A 16,679-nucleotide genomic window follows, 5' to 3' on the forward strand; every position below is an offset into this window, starting at 1 on the left:
TCTCTGTCTGCTGCCAAAAACAGAGCGGGGCTCCGCCCTCTTGTTATGTTGGGCAGGAATTTGAAACTAATTTTCATGTGAAGCAACACACCCCTAAAACAGCGAGCTGTGTACACGCACCCAAAATGACACCTTTGAACACATTTTAATAAACAAATCTGAATTGTGTTTTGAACTGAACCTAAACTGGCACACTCAGAAGAACCATAATATTAATATTAAATCATAAAAAAGGGTGAAATTCTCGAACCAGTGACTTTCTTGCTGTGAGGCGACAGCAATACCTACTGCGCCACTGCTTCGCCCCATACTAGGGATGTAACGGTATCAGAATTTCACGGTACGGTAATACCTCGGTATTAATGTCACGGTACGGTATTTATTGAATCATTTACAGGAAAAAACAAAACTTATGAAAATACTCCAAAAAAGTGCCAAAAGTGTCAATGACATACAAATTAGCCATCTATCTGTAAGCTTTGAAACAGGAACTTAAATTTTAATAACAAAAAAATATTAAACCATGTAAAAAAAATTAAGCTTCAATTTAGTAGTGTTGAAAACTCATCACATTCAACATTTAATCACTCACTCACTTAGATAGAGATGGGTTTAAAGGAAAATTATCTTATAACTATAATCTGGTAAAAGCTGGTATCTCTGGGCATTTACAATGTCCCCTGCAACAGAAAAAAACCCTCTCATTTGGGACTGAGGTTTCTGGGACAAGAGAGATATGACTTGGCCCAGGTTGACAGCAGTGGGTAACGTTGTGCATTGTCTTTCCCCACTTGAGAGGACAAACCATGAGTGAGATAGAGATCTCATGTCTGCATCAATCTGAACAGTGTGCTGTGTTTCTGCAGTCCCCATGACTGCTATTAGTCGTATTCCCCAACTTGCAGGCATGTGCACACATAGGGCTCAACCTGTGCAGTGCACATGCCCTTTTTAGTCTTGGATAGAAAGTGCCCTTCCAAAATGATCAAAAGTGCCCCCGCGACGCGACATACCCTCCGTCCCCGCTTTACAGTACGCGCGCGACAACACAGCTGATAAGAACTCGCGCGACAACACCACTATTCAGTACGCGCGCGGCGACAACACCCGCTTTAGGGTTTTCCAGCGCTTTTTCATCCCCGCTTCTAGCAGCACACTCCATTTCCGCATTACTGGATCTGTAGCGACAACAGACCGCAAGGGATTATGGCCAAGCCTGGGCTTATGGGAATTGTAGTTTCCGGTACCTCCCGTTCGCTTCATTCGCCTGAGCAAATTTTCTCAGAAGACCTATAGTTTTACCGAGTCATGCGACTACGGTAATATCGAAAAAAATTAATATTGCGATATGACGGTATTTACAATACCGTTACATCCCTACCCCATACCATATATTGTCATTAACTAATTTACTCAATACATGTCTTCTTAAACACGTGCAGTATTCGGTCTAATTTATATGCCCCATGAAATGCTTTGAAATGTGCATTTTTATTGGATGTTTGACGGAATCTCAACTGAAACACAAAGAGAGGGTAGGACATAGTGTAGCTCCTCCCATTTTTTTAAAAAACAGCCAATAGCGTTTTGTTTTTCACAGCTTTGCCAGTGAGATTGGCTGAGCTCAAACGCATCAAATGAGAAGCAAACGAGAAGCGTCTTGAAGAGGGCGGGGCATATCAGATACTAGAGAGCATTTAATTTGTCAAGTATGAGGTGACATCAAAACCGTTGATCTATTTAGCCGGTGACAAACTGCAAGCTGCGATGTTTAAATTAGTTTTATATCTTGTAAATGTGAATTGTCACTGTTTTGGAGCACACTAGCTTATAGATATCCTAAAACACTGAAACTAACATCTAAAAAGCTTTATTTCAATTCCATGGGACCTTTAACCTTCATTAGCTGAAACATTAAAGATTAAAATGTGTGACAGACAGACCTGAGCAGACATCGTGTGTTCACCGTATTGTCTCATCACATCACCGGACAGCACAAACTGAAGCTGAGGAATGGACAGCAGCGGCAGAGACGCTCCCAGCAGACGGAAACTCAGATAACTGACAGATTCAGACAGAAAGACGTGCATTAAGGTCACAACTGTATTCTGAAGTCTTCATACAGAGTTACTCAATAAAAAAAGTCATTATGTAGTATCATCCTGCCATGGCTAGCTGAAAATTACACACTAAACCAGCAGGTTACACTCTAACCGCACAAACGTTAAGGTTAAAGCTGGTCTCCAGAGGTAAAACTCACTGTGTGGGTCCAGGCATCTCCGACATCATGCCCGTAATGATGGCATCAGTCCAGAACATCTCAAAGTTGTCCTCTCGCAGAGAAACCTGCAGTAAATCCAGCGCCACCGCAGGCAGAATGTTCTCCTTCTTCACAGACCGGGCAGCAGTCTTTAAAACCTCCACCAGTCTGGCAAAGCACATAAAAAAAACATCAATAAAATAATAAAGGCACACAAAATACAGGTAACACATCTAAAGTCATTTCAACTAAACTAATTATGTTGACTAAATTCTTTCAACGAACTTCTTTCAGTCGAATAGAGGTATTTTACAGTATTTATACTTTTATATCACAGCAGTAGGGTCGTGCGATTAATTGAAATCATATCGAAATCGAGATTTCTAAATCGCCTTACAGTATGATTTTCCTGCAATATGCTATTTTCACCAATCATAATGCAGCGCGCCTAAACAGGACGCTGAATAGGCTGCATGAATGGGGATGATGAGTTCAGCACAGGAGGACTTGGTGCCAAAAAAGTCAACATCTATGGTGTGGGATTATTTGCATAGCGGAAGGCTGATGTATCGCAGAACCAGGTAATTTATAAGTCAGTCATATATTGTGTCTCAAAGCGTGTGGAAAACGTGTTGCTTCCTTAAGCATTTTCAACATGCTTTGTACTCGCGTTCCTTTGTTGTTGCTCAATGACCAACAGTTTTCTCAGTTTGATTTATGGAGGAAATGTAAAAAGCACTGGGTGTTTGGGTGACCTGTGTTTGTCTGAGGTAATTAATCTAAAGAAATGTGAATATTCCATGCAAAGTAGGGCTGCTCGATTATGGGAAAAATCATAAATCACGATTATTTTGTTCATAATTGTAATCACGATTATTCAAAACGATTACTGCTGAAGTCAAAATTATTCAGCCTCCTCTGATTTTTTTTTTCATCTAATTTTCCCAAATTTTCACAGTATTTCCTACAATGTTTTTTCTTCTGGAGAAAGACCTAGAGGTATTTTGTGGGCACCTAATGGGCCTAACTGTTTTATTTTTTTAAAGCAGTTTTATTGTTATTTTAGCAGTAAGCCTCAAGTGTCATATACTATTTTAAACAGGAGAACCTAAAGCTTCAATCTGTATCATTTAAAGGTCCAGTCTAAAACTTTTTTTTGGTCCAGTGGCAATTTCTAGTTTTTACAAAGAAAACCTCACGAAGTTTGTTTTTTTTTTTCTTTAGAATTACACGCTATGATGTTTTATACTTGCAAAATAAATTTGTGTACATCCACCATTCCCTAAGCAAGTTATAGCAATTTATTTCAATGTTATTCTAAGGCGTTTTTCAGTGGGGAAAAAATTTGTGGATTTATTTACTGAAATGTATTTGCCCAAAAGTTCTGGGTATGAACTAAACAGAAAGATTGTTACAAAATAACAGAACACTGAAGCAAATTTGACTTTTTCCAAATAATATATTTTCAGTTACCATAAACAACACCACTTACAATGAACAAACAAAAAATAAGAAATAATGAGTCAAAGTCCAAATAAACATGGTGCAAAGCCTCAGTAAAAAATTAGATATTAATATTTACTATACTATAAATAGTAAAATAACTAAACTAGATTCAATATGGACCATCCTTAGGTATTATGTGCCAGCATGGATATGGTGTCGACCCTGCTGCTTCTCAACTTTTGCGTTGCAGACTAACAGTCGCACCGTCATTTGCGTCCTTTGAAAACAGCAGGACCAGCACTTCGTCTTTGCTGTTTCACTGTTTTGTCACGTTTTTGTGCTGTTGTGTATGCAAAAGTACTTAGTATGAGAATTATTTCACGCACTGCAAAGCTTTTTTTTGCGTTTTATTTAGCCGTGTGTAAATGTACAGCCTATTCTCATTTCGGGTTGTTCAAATTGCTGATTGCTGGTCCACAAAGCGAAACCTATGCTTATTGGTTGAGAGAGAGCGAGTTTGAACTAATCTGGGCATGAAGGAGGGACAATGCATCATGTCTGGTTTGTCCGAAGACACAAGGCCACGAGCGTTCCTTTGTCAAATCAGCGTTGTCAAAATGTGATGACGTAACCACACTGATTCCGGAGCCTCCAAAGGTCCGTGAATGTAATGTTTTGCAGCGATGGAAAGCTGAGACTCTCTTTTTATACCAATCTTTGAATTGTACGGATCGGATCAGTGGATCAGAAGTTATTAAACATTTAAGAGCAATACTTATTTTTAGCCGCGTGCGGCTGTATCGGTCTTTAGGGGTTACGTTGAATGCCAGTATCTTGAAGAATTTCTTGTAAAATATGATGTACTGTTATCATAGCAAAGATAAAAAAAAATCAGTTATTAGAAATGAGTGATTAAAACTATTATGTTTAGAAATGTGTTGAAAAAAAATCTTCTTTCCATTAAACAGAAATTGGGGGGGGAAAGGCTCGCTAAAAATTCAGGAGGGCTAATAATTCTGACTTCAACTGTTTAGATACAGTTATTGTCCTCCCTGTAAATAAGGAAAGGGAAATAAATATAATAGAATAAAAATATGAAACAAACTGTGCTTCAAGCATCTTTACTGAAGAATTTTTTTATTTTATCTACAGCAGTCCTTCATTCAAGAGCAGTGAGGGATTTTCTCCTTTAGTTGTTTGATTAATGATTAAAACAGCCGGCAGCAGAAATATTGTGCGCTGTCACTTTAAAGAGCACTGCGGTTCTGATTTATGGTTTCACTTTCACATCTCTTTTGATTTTCAACTTTTGATACTCAGACACACTCACCTGGGCATGTTCTGTTTGGTAATGACTGCTGTGGTTCCCAGAAGCTTCTTGAGTTTTTTGGGTTTGAGGACGGAGGGGAACTTCTGCAGGGCCACCAGGAGGAGCTCCAGCTGCTCAGGGCTCTTGAGGGCCGACGTCAGGTCAGACTGAAGAGCACTGAACAGTACCTCTTCGAACACATCTTGCGACGTCTGCACAACACATGAGCAAATATTACACCAGTAAATACTGAAATGTCATTATTACTGCATTATTACTGCCTTAACTTTGTAATTAAAGTTTATACTACTAGTAACAAATGAATACAACCTTATTAGTAATAGCATTGCCATCAAGAGAATCAACTCTACAACAATGCAAAATACAAAAAGCAATATTGTATATTTGTGTCACAATCATCAATAATGTAATACAATAGAGATTTAGATGTAATCCTAATTTTATTTATATTTTCAAATTAATAAATTGAGATCAGTACAAATGTATCCACGAGTCATCTAACCACAAATAACAGAAGTAGCATTTTTTTTTAAAATCATTTGTGTTAATTAAATAATTGTATTATTGTTTGAATACATTTAAAACACTTGGTTTTACATTGCTTGTGATTTATTATTTTTATACACATTTTGTGTCCTACAATTAGGGAAAAAAAACGTACTTTGTTTTATGCGTTTTTTAAATGCATGTCAGCAACTCTGGCCATTTTAATAGCAAAACAATCATAAAAAATAAAATAATAAAAAGTAAATTACATACTAGGGTTGTCAAAATTAATTGTTTCTTCTTTGCACCAATTCGGTATCGGTTCAATAATAGTTATAACCGGTTATTATGTACTGACATCATTTAATCACAAATGCTTTATATGGCGGTAGCTTACTATGTCGAGGGAGGAGGCCGCGAGTAATTAAAACGCTACAACTACTTATAAAGCAGATAACCGTACGTTCACACCAAAAGTGGCGAGAGAGTCAAAGTAGCCAGAAGTCGTTCATTTTTAATGAGAGCTGGCAGCGATAAGCGGTGAGGAGCAGCGCGGCGCGTCTTCGCCAGAGTGGGCGTCGAGTAGAGTTGAAATCAAGTTAACTTTATGGTAATGAGCAATGACGCGGTTCGTCGGCAACCAATCAGAATGAAGAAGTCCACCTCTTGAGAGGAGTTTTAGAGAACACGGTCACTGTGAACTTTGGTTCCGACCACAGTTGTTCCCAGGGGTTTGATTATTGCGGACGCCAGATTTTCAATTATTTACAATGTTTTCTAACAAGTTACTGGCGAGTTACGGATGTGCATTAAAGTTATATATATATATATATATATATAGATATTTATCCTTAAAAAAAAAAGCGTGAATATCATGCAACAATACAAAACAGTATTGCTGCTTTAGCATATTTCAGACATATGGACACATTGGACAATTAGGTGGAGCAAAGCCACACCACATGCAACTTGATCTTCCATTGTTAATCAACTTGCTCAACAACGCTCAAAAAATAAGCAGGATAATATTTACATTTGTTTATTTGCTTTAAATAATTTATTTGCTTTTCAAATAATATATAAACATAGATATATTAATAAATCATGTTATGTTTCTAAGTAAAATATCAAATTGTTTATAGAAAGCAAAGTCAATGCAACATGATATTGAAATGAAACTAATTGCTGGCACGATAATGGCTCGTTTCCACTGACTGGTACAGTACGGTACGGTTCGGGTCGGTACGGGTCACCTATATCAGGCTTGCGTTTCCACTACCAAGGGTACCCTTTTGGTGGGTGTGGTGTATGACAGTTTCAGTCGACATCATTTTTGCTAGAGAAAATGTCTACAGTAAAGCAGTAGGGGTCGCTCGCATATCATATGAGAGGGACTTCTCACAAAACAGATGCTTTATATACATAAATACTTCTGTATAAATATTTATTACGAACTATTCTATCAACAGGATTTGATTATAACTGCAGATCAATGACAGTGCGAAATAGTCTACTGTAACGTTTGTATATTAAATAAATAAATTAATAAATTAATTTTTTTATTATTATAATAAATGCAACGTATATGAACACATATAGCCCCTTACAGTCTCTGATATGTTATTAATTACAGAAAAACTACACACATCATACATTTAGTACTTATTTAGGTTAAAAAACACACACAAAATATAGCCCACAGTCAGAGCAGACCTCTCATCTGTGTCTGTAATCTTCAGCAGCACATGTAGCCTCTGTTAGAGAATCATTCCGTCATCCTGAGTTCATATTAGTCCAAAAGATGATGATGATAATAATAGTTAAACATGGCGGTATTTTCACGTTTGTTGATTTTTCGGGCTTCTCCTTTGTTTTCTTGCTCTTCGGGTTTCAAAAGCACGTCAAAAATTAAACGGACGTTATTATCATCAGCTCAAGAAGTGTGTTATTTCAGATATAGAATCGCGGCTCGCACAAGTAAGAAAGCGAAACCGCTCGCACTTCAGAAAGGCTCGTAAAAAAACTAAGGGGCACAGGGTAAATCTGCTCTTCTTTTTGGCATTGTGGCTGTTCATCAAGACGACGACAAGGTTTGTTTGAGCCCGGGTTGACCATGGCTCGTTATTATATGTATATATATTTACGCTGTAAAATATCTCTCGGCTGTGTATTTTAAACATGGCGACTCTTTCGTTTTTATTCTGGCTTGTTGCGCAAGCGAATGACGTATCTCTGTAAACCAATAGCATTCAGCTGCACGTCTAGCTCCGCCTTTTGGTATCCTTTCTCAAGTTTGGTACCCTTTCGAAAGGGTGCCGGAAAAGTGGTACGATATGGTTTGGCACGCCTTTTGACAGTGGAAACGGACATAAAAGCATACCAAACCAAACCGTAGCACTCAGTGGAAATGGGCCATAGTCGGAACCAAACCGCGAGACCAGTGGAGGGTCACACCCCTATTATATAGAATAAAAACCAGCAAACACACAAGTTATACTACATAAGATTGTTTTACATTAATACACAACAAAAAAAAAATCTAAAACTTTCTCTGACAAACCTTTGCTGAATAACTCCAAGTGAGTTAGTTGAAGCATAATATAATATAAAATATAATCTATGCTATAAATTGCCTTACAGTTAATATGCACTAACATTACAATACTATTAATTGACTTTTTATATTTAATATCACGAATAAAAATAATGTATCACTAATATTATATAAATTCATATGTGCACATTATTACTTCTGTACATCTGTAGTTTGCTCTGCTATTAAGGTCAACTGCAAAATAAACCAATATTAAATTGACAAGTAAAACCCTTGCAGCTTCATCTGAAAGAAAATAATCCATTAATAATCACCTCTGACAGAATATCCACCATGGTTTTTCTGGGCAGGTCTCTGAGGTGCTCTCTGTACTCGGACAGACTCTGCAGGAGCTGGACACACTCCAGCATAACCTGCGGCTCCTGGGAAAATAAATTAGCAATGATTATGATCCACTAACATTTCTCCATTCAATGTAATAACAGTGCAGCATTCTGGGTGTCTCATACCTTATGCAGACGAGTGGACTGAGAGAGGGCAAGAACCCCGAAGAAGTTCCCAAACACTGCATTTCTAATGAGTTTCTGTCAAAGGAATTCAAGAACAGCAGATGTGAACATCATTGCTGTATGTCAAGACATCTGACAGGTTTTGGTCCTCAATCTGCTGCTATGCGTAGGACTAGTTGCTCACGCATCACATTCAAAGCCTTCTGTTGTGTTGTAACGTAATTTAAGTTAACTGTGCAATAACTAAAATTATAGTGATATGGCGCTCAAAACCTGCCTAGAACTGCTTCAGTCATGCGGTTTTCTGAAACTGCACACTTCAGGTCTTGTTTACACAAGTAAAAACTGAAGTGCTCTTTACGCAGCGCTTCAAAAAAATGCAAGGCGCGAGTGCAAAGCCTGGTTTATACTCGACATGTTCACTAAATCGCATCGCGGTATTGCCGGAAGTTGGCTTTGGGTGTGCCTGTTGTATTCTAATGGACATTTTTAAAGTCTAGCCAAGGCTACAATTACAAGTCTATGAAAAAAATTGCATTTTAACCAACAGTAGCCCTACACACAAGTCTACTATTATTATTGTTGTTTTTTTGCATATGTTTGAGAATTAACAGTAATAATAGCCCGCTCATATTAACCTTTATTTTACATCTACAGAATTGTGAGAAAATCCTGATCTTGATTTTAAGCAAAAAAAGTTGTGATTCATTCAAGACATTGAAATTCGTGAAAAGTAGCACATTGAAATGAAAAAAGGCATTCTGTGTGTACAGCTTCTTAAAATGCTGAAGTTTAGATAGGTGGACACACAACTGTCCTCTCGAGCTTTCACAAAAGTTTAAGGTAACACTTTAGTTTTAGTAACAATTTTAACTATTAACTAGTGGCTTGTTACCCATCTGTTATTAAGATATTTGCTGTTTATTACTACTTACAAAGTACATAATCTGCAAGACCTTATTCTACAACCCTAATCCTACCCAACACCTAAACCCAACTACTATCCTAATAACTACTATTGAAAACTTGTATTTTTTAGTTATAGAGGCAACGGCCACAGTTAATAGCTTATTAATAGTGATGTACCAGATCACAAATCTCACAGTGCGGATCACATTATTGTTTTTTAGTCACGGATCAGACCATTTTTCGGATCACCCAAAAAGGGAAGGAGACGAATGTAATTTGCTTTCCATTTATTAAAAAAACAGCACTGCAAGATACTCTTGGTTTTAACAAACAGAACACAGATTACAAAAATTAAATGAAGAAATAATCTGCTGAATAAAAATAAATTGTAAAATATTCAGTACTGTGAAAAATTCACTGTTACTGCTGCTGTTGCTGATGAGGCTAAATGTAGAAATCTAACTAGGGCTGCTCGATTATGGGAAAAATCATAATCACGATTATTTTTGGTCATAATTGTAATCACAATTGTTCAAAACGATTATCAGTTAAAGTCAAAATTATTCGCCCTTCTGTGAATTTATTTTTATATATAAATATTTCCCAAATGATGTTTAAAGAGGGTTTTTTTTTTTACAGTATTTCCTATAATATTTTTTTCTTCTGGAGAAAGTCTTATTTGTTTTGTTTCAGCTAGAATAAAAGCAGGTTTGAATATTTTGAAACCTATTTTAATAGCTCGATATTATTAGCCCCTTTAAGCAATATATATGTTTGATTGTCTGCAGAAGAAACTACTGATATACAATGACTTGTCTATTTAACCTAATTAAGCCATTGTATGTCACTGTAAGCTGAGTATCTTGAAAAACATCTAGTAAAATATAATGTAGTCATCATAGCAAAGATAAAAGAAATCAGTTTTTAGAGAGGAGTTATTAAATCTGTTATGTTTAAACTGTACTTTAAGCATCTTCACTGTATTTTTGATTTTATTATTGATTAATAATAAAAACAGTCGGCAGCAGCAGGAATACCGCACGCTGTCACTTTAAGAATAGTGCGGCTCTGATTTGGTTTCTCTTTCTTGTGTCTTTTGATTCTCAACTTGTTTGTTTATTACACAAATGAGGGTTAATATGAAATCACTAAACACGGCGCTCTGACACAAAATCAAAAAATTGCTCTATAACAAGAATGGCTTTTGCTGAGACTTTGCAAAACTTCAATCAAAAGTTTTGATTCACCTTAAATGGTCAACATTAGACAATTTAATTGAAATAAAAGGGGAGGTGCTAAAACATCACAGAAAATTGCATTACACTTATTACGCATTTTCAATGTATAAATCTTGATAATGAGATTATTATAATATATATATATATATATATATATATATATATATATATATATATATATATATATATATATATATATATATATATATGTATATAAAATATTCTTTATAATAAATATATTATAATATTCTTTGACCTCGAAGAAGAGCAGAAAAGAGCAGTTCATGACCCCTTCACAAATATATATTGGTTTAATATGAAATCCTTACCTTTGATGCGGTCAGAAGGTTGTGTTTTTCTTTTACACTGTTCAGTGTGGATTTCAGTGAGATCTCCTCAAATACACTCAGCAGCTTCACACAGAAACAACAACAGTAAGATAGAGAACTAAAGGCAGCATATTAAGTAGAAATATGAAGATAAGACTTGACTTTCTGAAGTTACCTGAGCGAGAGCAACACTGTATCCTGATCGAGCGTCTTCTCTTGTGTGAGAAAGACCATCCACTAGTCTCTTCAGTGTGTACTTCAGCTCATCTGCCTACAACACAACACAAACAGACATTCACTGAGTAAGTTGTTTGTCTGTCAGTCAGGACTGCAAGGAACCGGTATTTTAAACCATTCCAAATGTCAATACAATTTCCTTCTTCTGTTGAACACAAAACAAGACATTCTGATGAAATGACGACCACAGTAAAGACAAACAAAATTACGGACATCAATTTTCTCCAACATTCTTCAGAACGTTTTCATTTTTGTTTAACTGTATTACGAAACTTACAAGGTTGAGAACAAGTGGAGGATGAGTAAATGATGACAGCATTTTTGGTTTGTGGGAACTGCCCCTGGAAGATTGGGGTAATGTTGGCTTTACATTCGCAGATTCAGACATTCACCTTTTTAATATAATTTCAGAAAATTGGTAAAGGTGCAGTATGCAAGTTTGACACCCAGTGGTTGAAATAGGTATTGCACGCCTGGTTCAAAACACATGCAAGCGCAGGTTGCCAGATTGAGGACATCAACAGGAGCAAGTCTGACTCTCGAGCCTAAAGACTGATTTGAGTCACGTTTCAAATAAAAGCAACAGCACAGGCGACCATCAAATGTTTCTTTTTCCCTCATTACTGCAGCTCTGATACTAGTTTAATTTATGGAAAAAAATGCAAAGCACTGCAGGGTTTGGGTGTTCTGTGTTTGTCTGGGATAGTTAGTCTACTAAAATGTGTGCAACCCATACTGAAGCTGATCGGTCAATTCTTGTCACGTGACTTGCGGTGCGCTCGCAGAATTCATTCACTGGGTGGGTTTGGAAGGCGCGTTGTGCAAGCTGCACACCACCATTGGAAACAACAAACTTGAACAAACTCTAGAAAAGATGTAATATGCCGTTATTTGCGATCTCCAGCAGCTGATCTTCTTGCACAGCCATCGTGCATTCACCTGATTTTTTTAACGAATGGGTTGCGAATACATTCCTAGTCTTTTTCCCCTTAGCAAAAAAACTTTCTAAAGACATCCGTTTCTTACTCATTTTACTATTTGTGGGTAAAATTTGGGCGCTCAAGTGACTAAATGTAAGCAAGAAAATATGGTAATTTTTCAAAATAAAAGACTTTTTTTTTTTTTTTCAAAATAAAAGATTGTTCAGACTCAGATAATAAATTAAACGAAAATAACTAATGATTTCTTGTGTGGCCCGGTACCAATTGATCCACGGACTGATACCAGTCCGCAGCCCAGTGGTTGAGGAGCACTGACGTAGCATGTTGTTAGTAGGGTTGGGCGATGTTGACCAATTTGGCATCGTATGATGTCTGTGAATCTTTGCGATGGATGATGCCATCGTGGTCGTAGGCGGGGAGTGGGGTTGTTGTTAAATATCAATTAATTCATAACGAATTGATTCATTGTAGCCTACCGTTTTCACTACCTGACCCACATGGTCTTTGCTTTACCCATAACCAAACCATAAACAAATAAAGTTATAAACAAATGACCACCTGTCAATCACTTTTTTTCCACGAGACTCTGGCATAAACAGGCAGTGATCTGTGTCGTTCTAATGGCTTTTCCCAAAGCTGTTGGAGGAGATGAGAGTTCGGTTGGAGTTCACTGTAGTGTATACATTTTCACTGTTTTCACAGCAAAATCTTTACCGTGTACGCGGATTTAGGAGACATTTATGCACAATGCATCTTTGCACATAAAAATGCTAAACCCAGCACTCAGGAACAGATCAACAGTTGTTATGTGAACTTGCTTAAGTAAAAAGCCTGCAATGCTTGCCCCGCCTTTGTGCTCTACTTATTGGCCCACTGCTCTAACTGAATGCGAATAATTGGTTGATATCAGCTTTCAATCACTCAGTCAATAGCCCCTTTCACACATACAGACCTTTCCGGAAAATTGCCGGCAATTTTCCGGAAAGGTTGTATGTGTGAACAGGTCCTTTTTGAAAATACCGGTAAATTCGTTCTGGCTATTTTCCGGAAAGAGAAGTTGTAACATTACCGGTAACTTGCCGGAATGCTGCGCTGTGTGAACGCAGAAGGAAGATTGCCGTAATAAGCGCATGCACGTCTAGAACGTGCTGACGTGAGACGTCTGCTTTAGCCAATCACAACAGTCAGGCGCGTTTACGTCCGCGCGGTTTATGAGAATAAAAGCCTTTGAATATTTTTCCAGACGCATTTAGCTGCTAGAAGTTAGTCAGATCACGTTTATATGTTCTTCTTAATGCCAACCGTGTAAATAATCATCGATGAGATGCTTATGATAAGCCGTTGTTTGTTTACGTTCAAGCTTTGCGTGTGCCTGTGAAATAGCCTGTGAGCACCTGCACACGCACATATTATGAACATCTCGACATGCGAAAGTGATCCAGTGAAAGTTGTTCACAATATTGATCATCCACAGAGTTCGTAATTTAGTCAAATGTTTACAAATACAAGCGCAGCCGTTTAAAGCTCATTTGTGGTAAATGATGTCAGAATTTACCGGTATTTTGGAATGGATGTGTGAATGCTCTTTTCCGGAAAATTTCCGTAACGTCCTCGCCTGTGTGAACAGCGCTTTTTTGAATTTACCGGTAAAGTCGTTCCAGACATTTTCCAGATATTTACCGGTATCACTGTGTGAAAGGGGCTAATGCCTTCTGCCTTTAGATGACAGGAGCTACAACCGCGAAAATGTAAAGCGCTGAAGATGAGAGAATGAAAATAACACTGACAGATTTTGTCTTCAAAACCACCTACAGTTACTAATAATGGCACATCTTATTAGTGATCATGTGCTAAATGTTAATCCACTATTTACACTTTTCCAAGAGTGGATAAAAGACTTCCAGTGGCTTCAAGTCCGCTATGAAAATGACTAAAGCCATTCACTGTAAAGTCTGTGGGACGGGGTTTGCAGGTAACAGCGTTTGCCACTGAATCTACACATTTTAAGTGCAAGAGGTACTGTATTATCCTTCATTTAATCCTCATGATGCTGTCAGCCGTGCAAGCGGCAGCTATATGTACAATTTAACACAGCTCATGAAAAGAATGTTATTGCTATTAAGATGACAAGCAAATTATAGGTTATATATCAATATAAATGTGGGGCGGGGTGATGGATCGCGATGCTGGCTTAGCATCGTAAAGTTTGTTGGCCATCGGCGATGGACAATGGTATTGTTTATCGGCACAACCCTAGTTGTTAAGACACAGGGTTACAATGTAACCTGCTTACCTAATGTTTACATTCATAATGTTTCTATCCTTTGTTATTTAATAACCTCATGTGGAACTCTGTATCTCATTTCGGAGTCTGCTACTGTCCAATAGAGGCTGTACTTCGATCATGGATTCACACTTTGAGGGCCTTCCTGAATGAATGAATGAAATACGCTGTTTTCCACCAAGGCAACCCGGGGTGCTGAAGTATAATAGGCTAAACTGGCATCGGGCAAGTTAAAAGAACCAAAACAAAGACAGACGTTCTGGCACGTAACACACATTTTCAAAGCAGAATATCTGACTTCAGGATTCTTTTTCAGATAAACAAGTATGTTCACTTAGCATGTTTCTTAAATATCTGCAAACATATTATGGTATTTTTATACTTTAGAAGAGTCAAAAACTTACAAACACCATCTTTATGTGTGAATTCTAAACAGGGAAATTGTATTAGCAGCCAAAGACTATCAAAGTACAAGTTTGCTCACAGTCAATTAAATAGAGCTAATGTTGTTTTGATAGAGGTAAAGTTGGTTTTATATTCGCAGATTCAGACTTTCCCCTTAATAATATAATTTCATAAAAGTATTATTTGCAAAATCTAAATAGCGAAATTATATTAGCAGCAAATGACTATCAAAGTACAACATTGCTCACGGTCAAATAAACAGTGTTAATGTTGATTTCAAGTCATACTGGCATGCTAATTTTAATCGAATATTCAAAGTAAGATGGTAAACAGTATAGAGACTTCTAAATAAACGAATGTGCGAATATAAAACCAACTTCAGCTCTATTTGTTTTGTTGTTACATGCGATTTCAGGCCAATTACTCAAGGTACCGAGGTAAACAACCAGTTGTTACTTTGTTTAAGAAAAATGAACAGCTACTGTTTAGCCAACTATAGTCACACATCACTGACACTGTGCATTAAAATAAGATGTTTCATTTGATATTGAGGTAAAGTTGGTTCTGTAATCGCACATTCGGTCTTTCTCCATGATAAAATAAGTTCAGAAAAGTATTTTGTGCAAATTATACACAGTGAAATCCTATTAGCAGCCAATGATTATCAAAGAACAACAGTGTTTACAGTCAATTATGTAGTGCTAATGTTTTGAAGTCATGCCCACATGCCATTTCAGACCAAAGATTTAAAGTAGGATGGTAAACAATATAGAGAACATGCCACAAGTTGTCACTGTTTAGAAATGTGCGTATATAGAGCAACTATTACCTCAATTTAATAGTTACTATATTCATTGTTTTTTATATTTACTTATAGTTAATTATACTAAACCTACCATATAATAATAATTTTTTTTTTATCCTTTAACAAATCATCATGTGGATAGACACGTTTCCACAACTGCCCTCAACAGCCCAGAACCCACGTGTTTACATTAGGAACTGAGCTTACTGCTTTGATTGAAATTACAGCATTAACTGCAGTAATATGCAGATCTCCGAGTAAGTAATGAAGAGTAATAAACAGAAAAGACTTTTCAGACACAGTTTAAATGTTCAGAAGTGCCAGTTCATACCTGCTCGCTGTTCTTGAGGTAATTAATCAGGTCTTCTATGGCTTTGAGTCGGATTTGTCTGTCGGGTTTCGCGATGTCCCAGAAGTAATCCAGGAACTGTCTGTTTTGCTTCAGGATGCCTTTGGCATCGGTGACTTTGGGTCGGACAGCGGAGTTTTCGGTCTCTCCCATGTCTGTCTGCATTACTGCAACCATCAGAGATGAAGCATGCGAGAGGAGCACACGTGGGGAGGTCGCGGAGACGTCTTTTTCCGGGTTTACTTCCGTGCATTGAATTCAAAATAAAAGTCCCGACCATTCACTGAATCAGCCTCGGCTGGGTCAGTTAGCTTTTCTGTGTGGAGTTTACATGTTCCCACTGTGTTCGTGTGGGTTTCCTTCGGTTGCTCCTGTTTCCCCCACAGTCCAAAGACATGTGGTACAGGTGAACTGAGTAGGCTAAATTATCCGTAGTGTATGAGTGTGAATGAGTGTGTATGGATGTTTCCCAGAGATGGGTTGCGGGTGGACGGGCATCCGCTGCATAAAACATGTGCTGGATAAGTTGGCGGTTTATTCCGCTGTGGTGACCCCGGACTAATAAAGGGACTAAGCCGACAAGTGAATGAATAAATA

General features: G+C 37.4%; 1 protein-coding gene across 3 annotated transcripts in view; it reads right to left on the minus strand.

The window, feature by feature from the left end:
• The window catches only part of mybbp1a (MYB binding protein (P160) 1a), a 57,080-nt gene extending 40,793 nt beyond the window's left edge, over positions 1–16,287 (minus strand). For 2 of the 3 annotated variants that reach the window (XR_012405747.1, XR_012405748.1), the window contains exons 1-8: positions 16,065–16,286; positions 11,237–11,332; positions 11,062–11,145; positions 8,586–8,660; positions 8,391–8,498; positions 5,037–5,227; positions 2,261–2,428; positions 1,944–2,061 (exon numbers count right to left, since the gene is read on the minus strand). Coding sequence is in view for 1 of the 3 variants with exons in the window: in NM_001002042.2 (NP_001002042.2) it covers positions 1,944–2,061; positions 2,261–2,428; positions 5,037–5,227; positions 8,391–8,498; positions 8,586–8,660; positions 11,062–11,145; positions 11,237–11,332; positions 16,065–16,259 (1,035 nt within the window). In the remaining 2 variants the exon portion in view is untranslated. 3 annotated transcript variants of the gene reach the window in all.
• Between the last annotated feature and the right edge of the window lie 392 nt (positions 16,288–16,679).

This window comes from Danio rerio, chromosome 5 (assembly GCF_049306965.1).
Source record: "Danio rerio strain Tuebingen ecotype United States chromosome 5, GRCz12tu, whole genome shotgun sequence".
Taxonomy (NCBI): domain Eukaryota; kingdom Metazoa; phylum Chordata; class Actinopteri; order Cypriniformes; family Danionidae; genus Danio; species Danio rerio.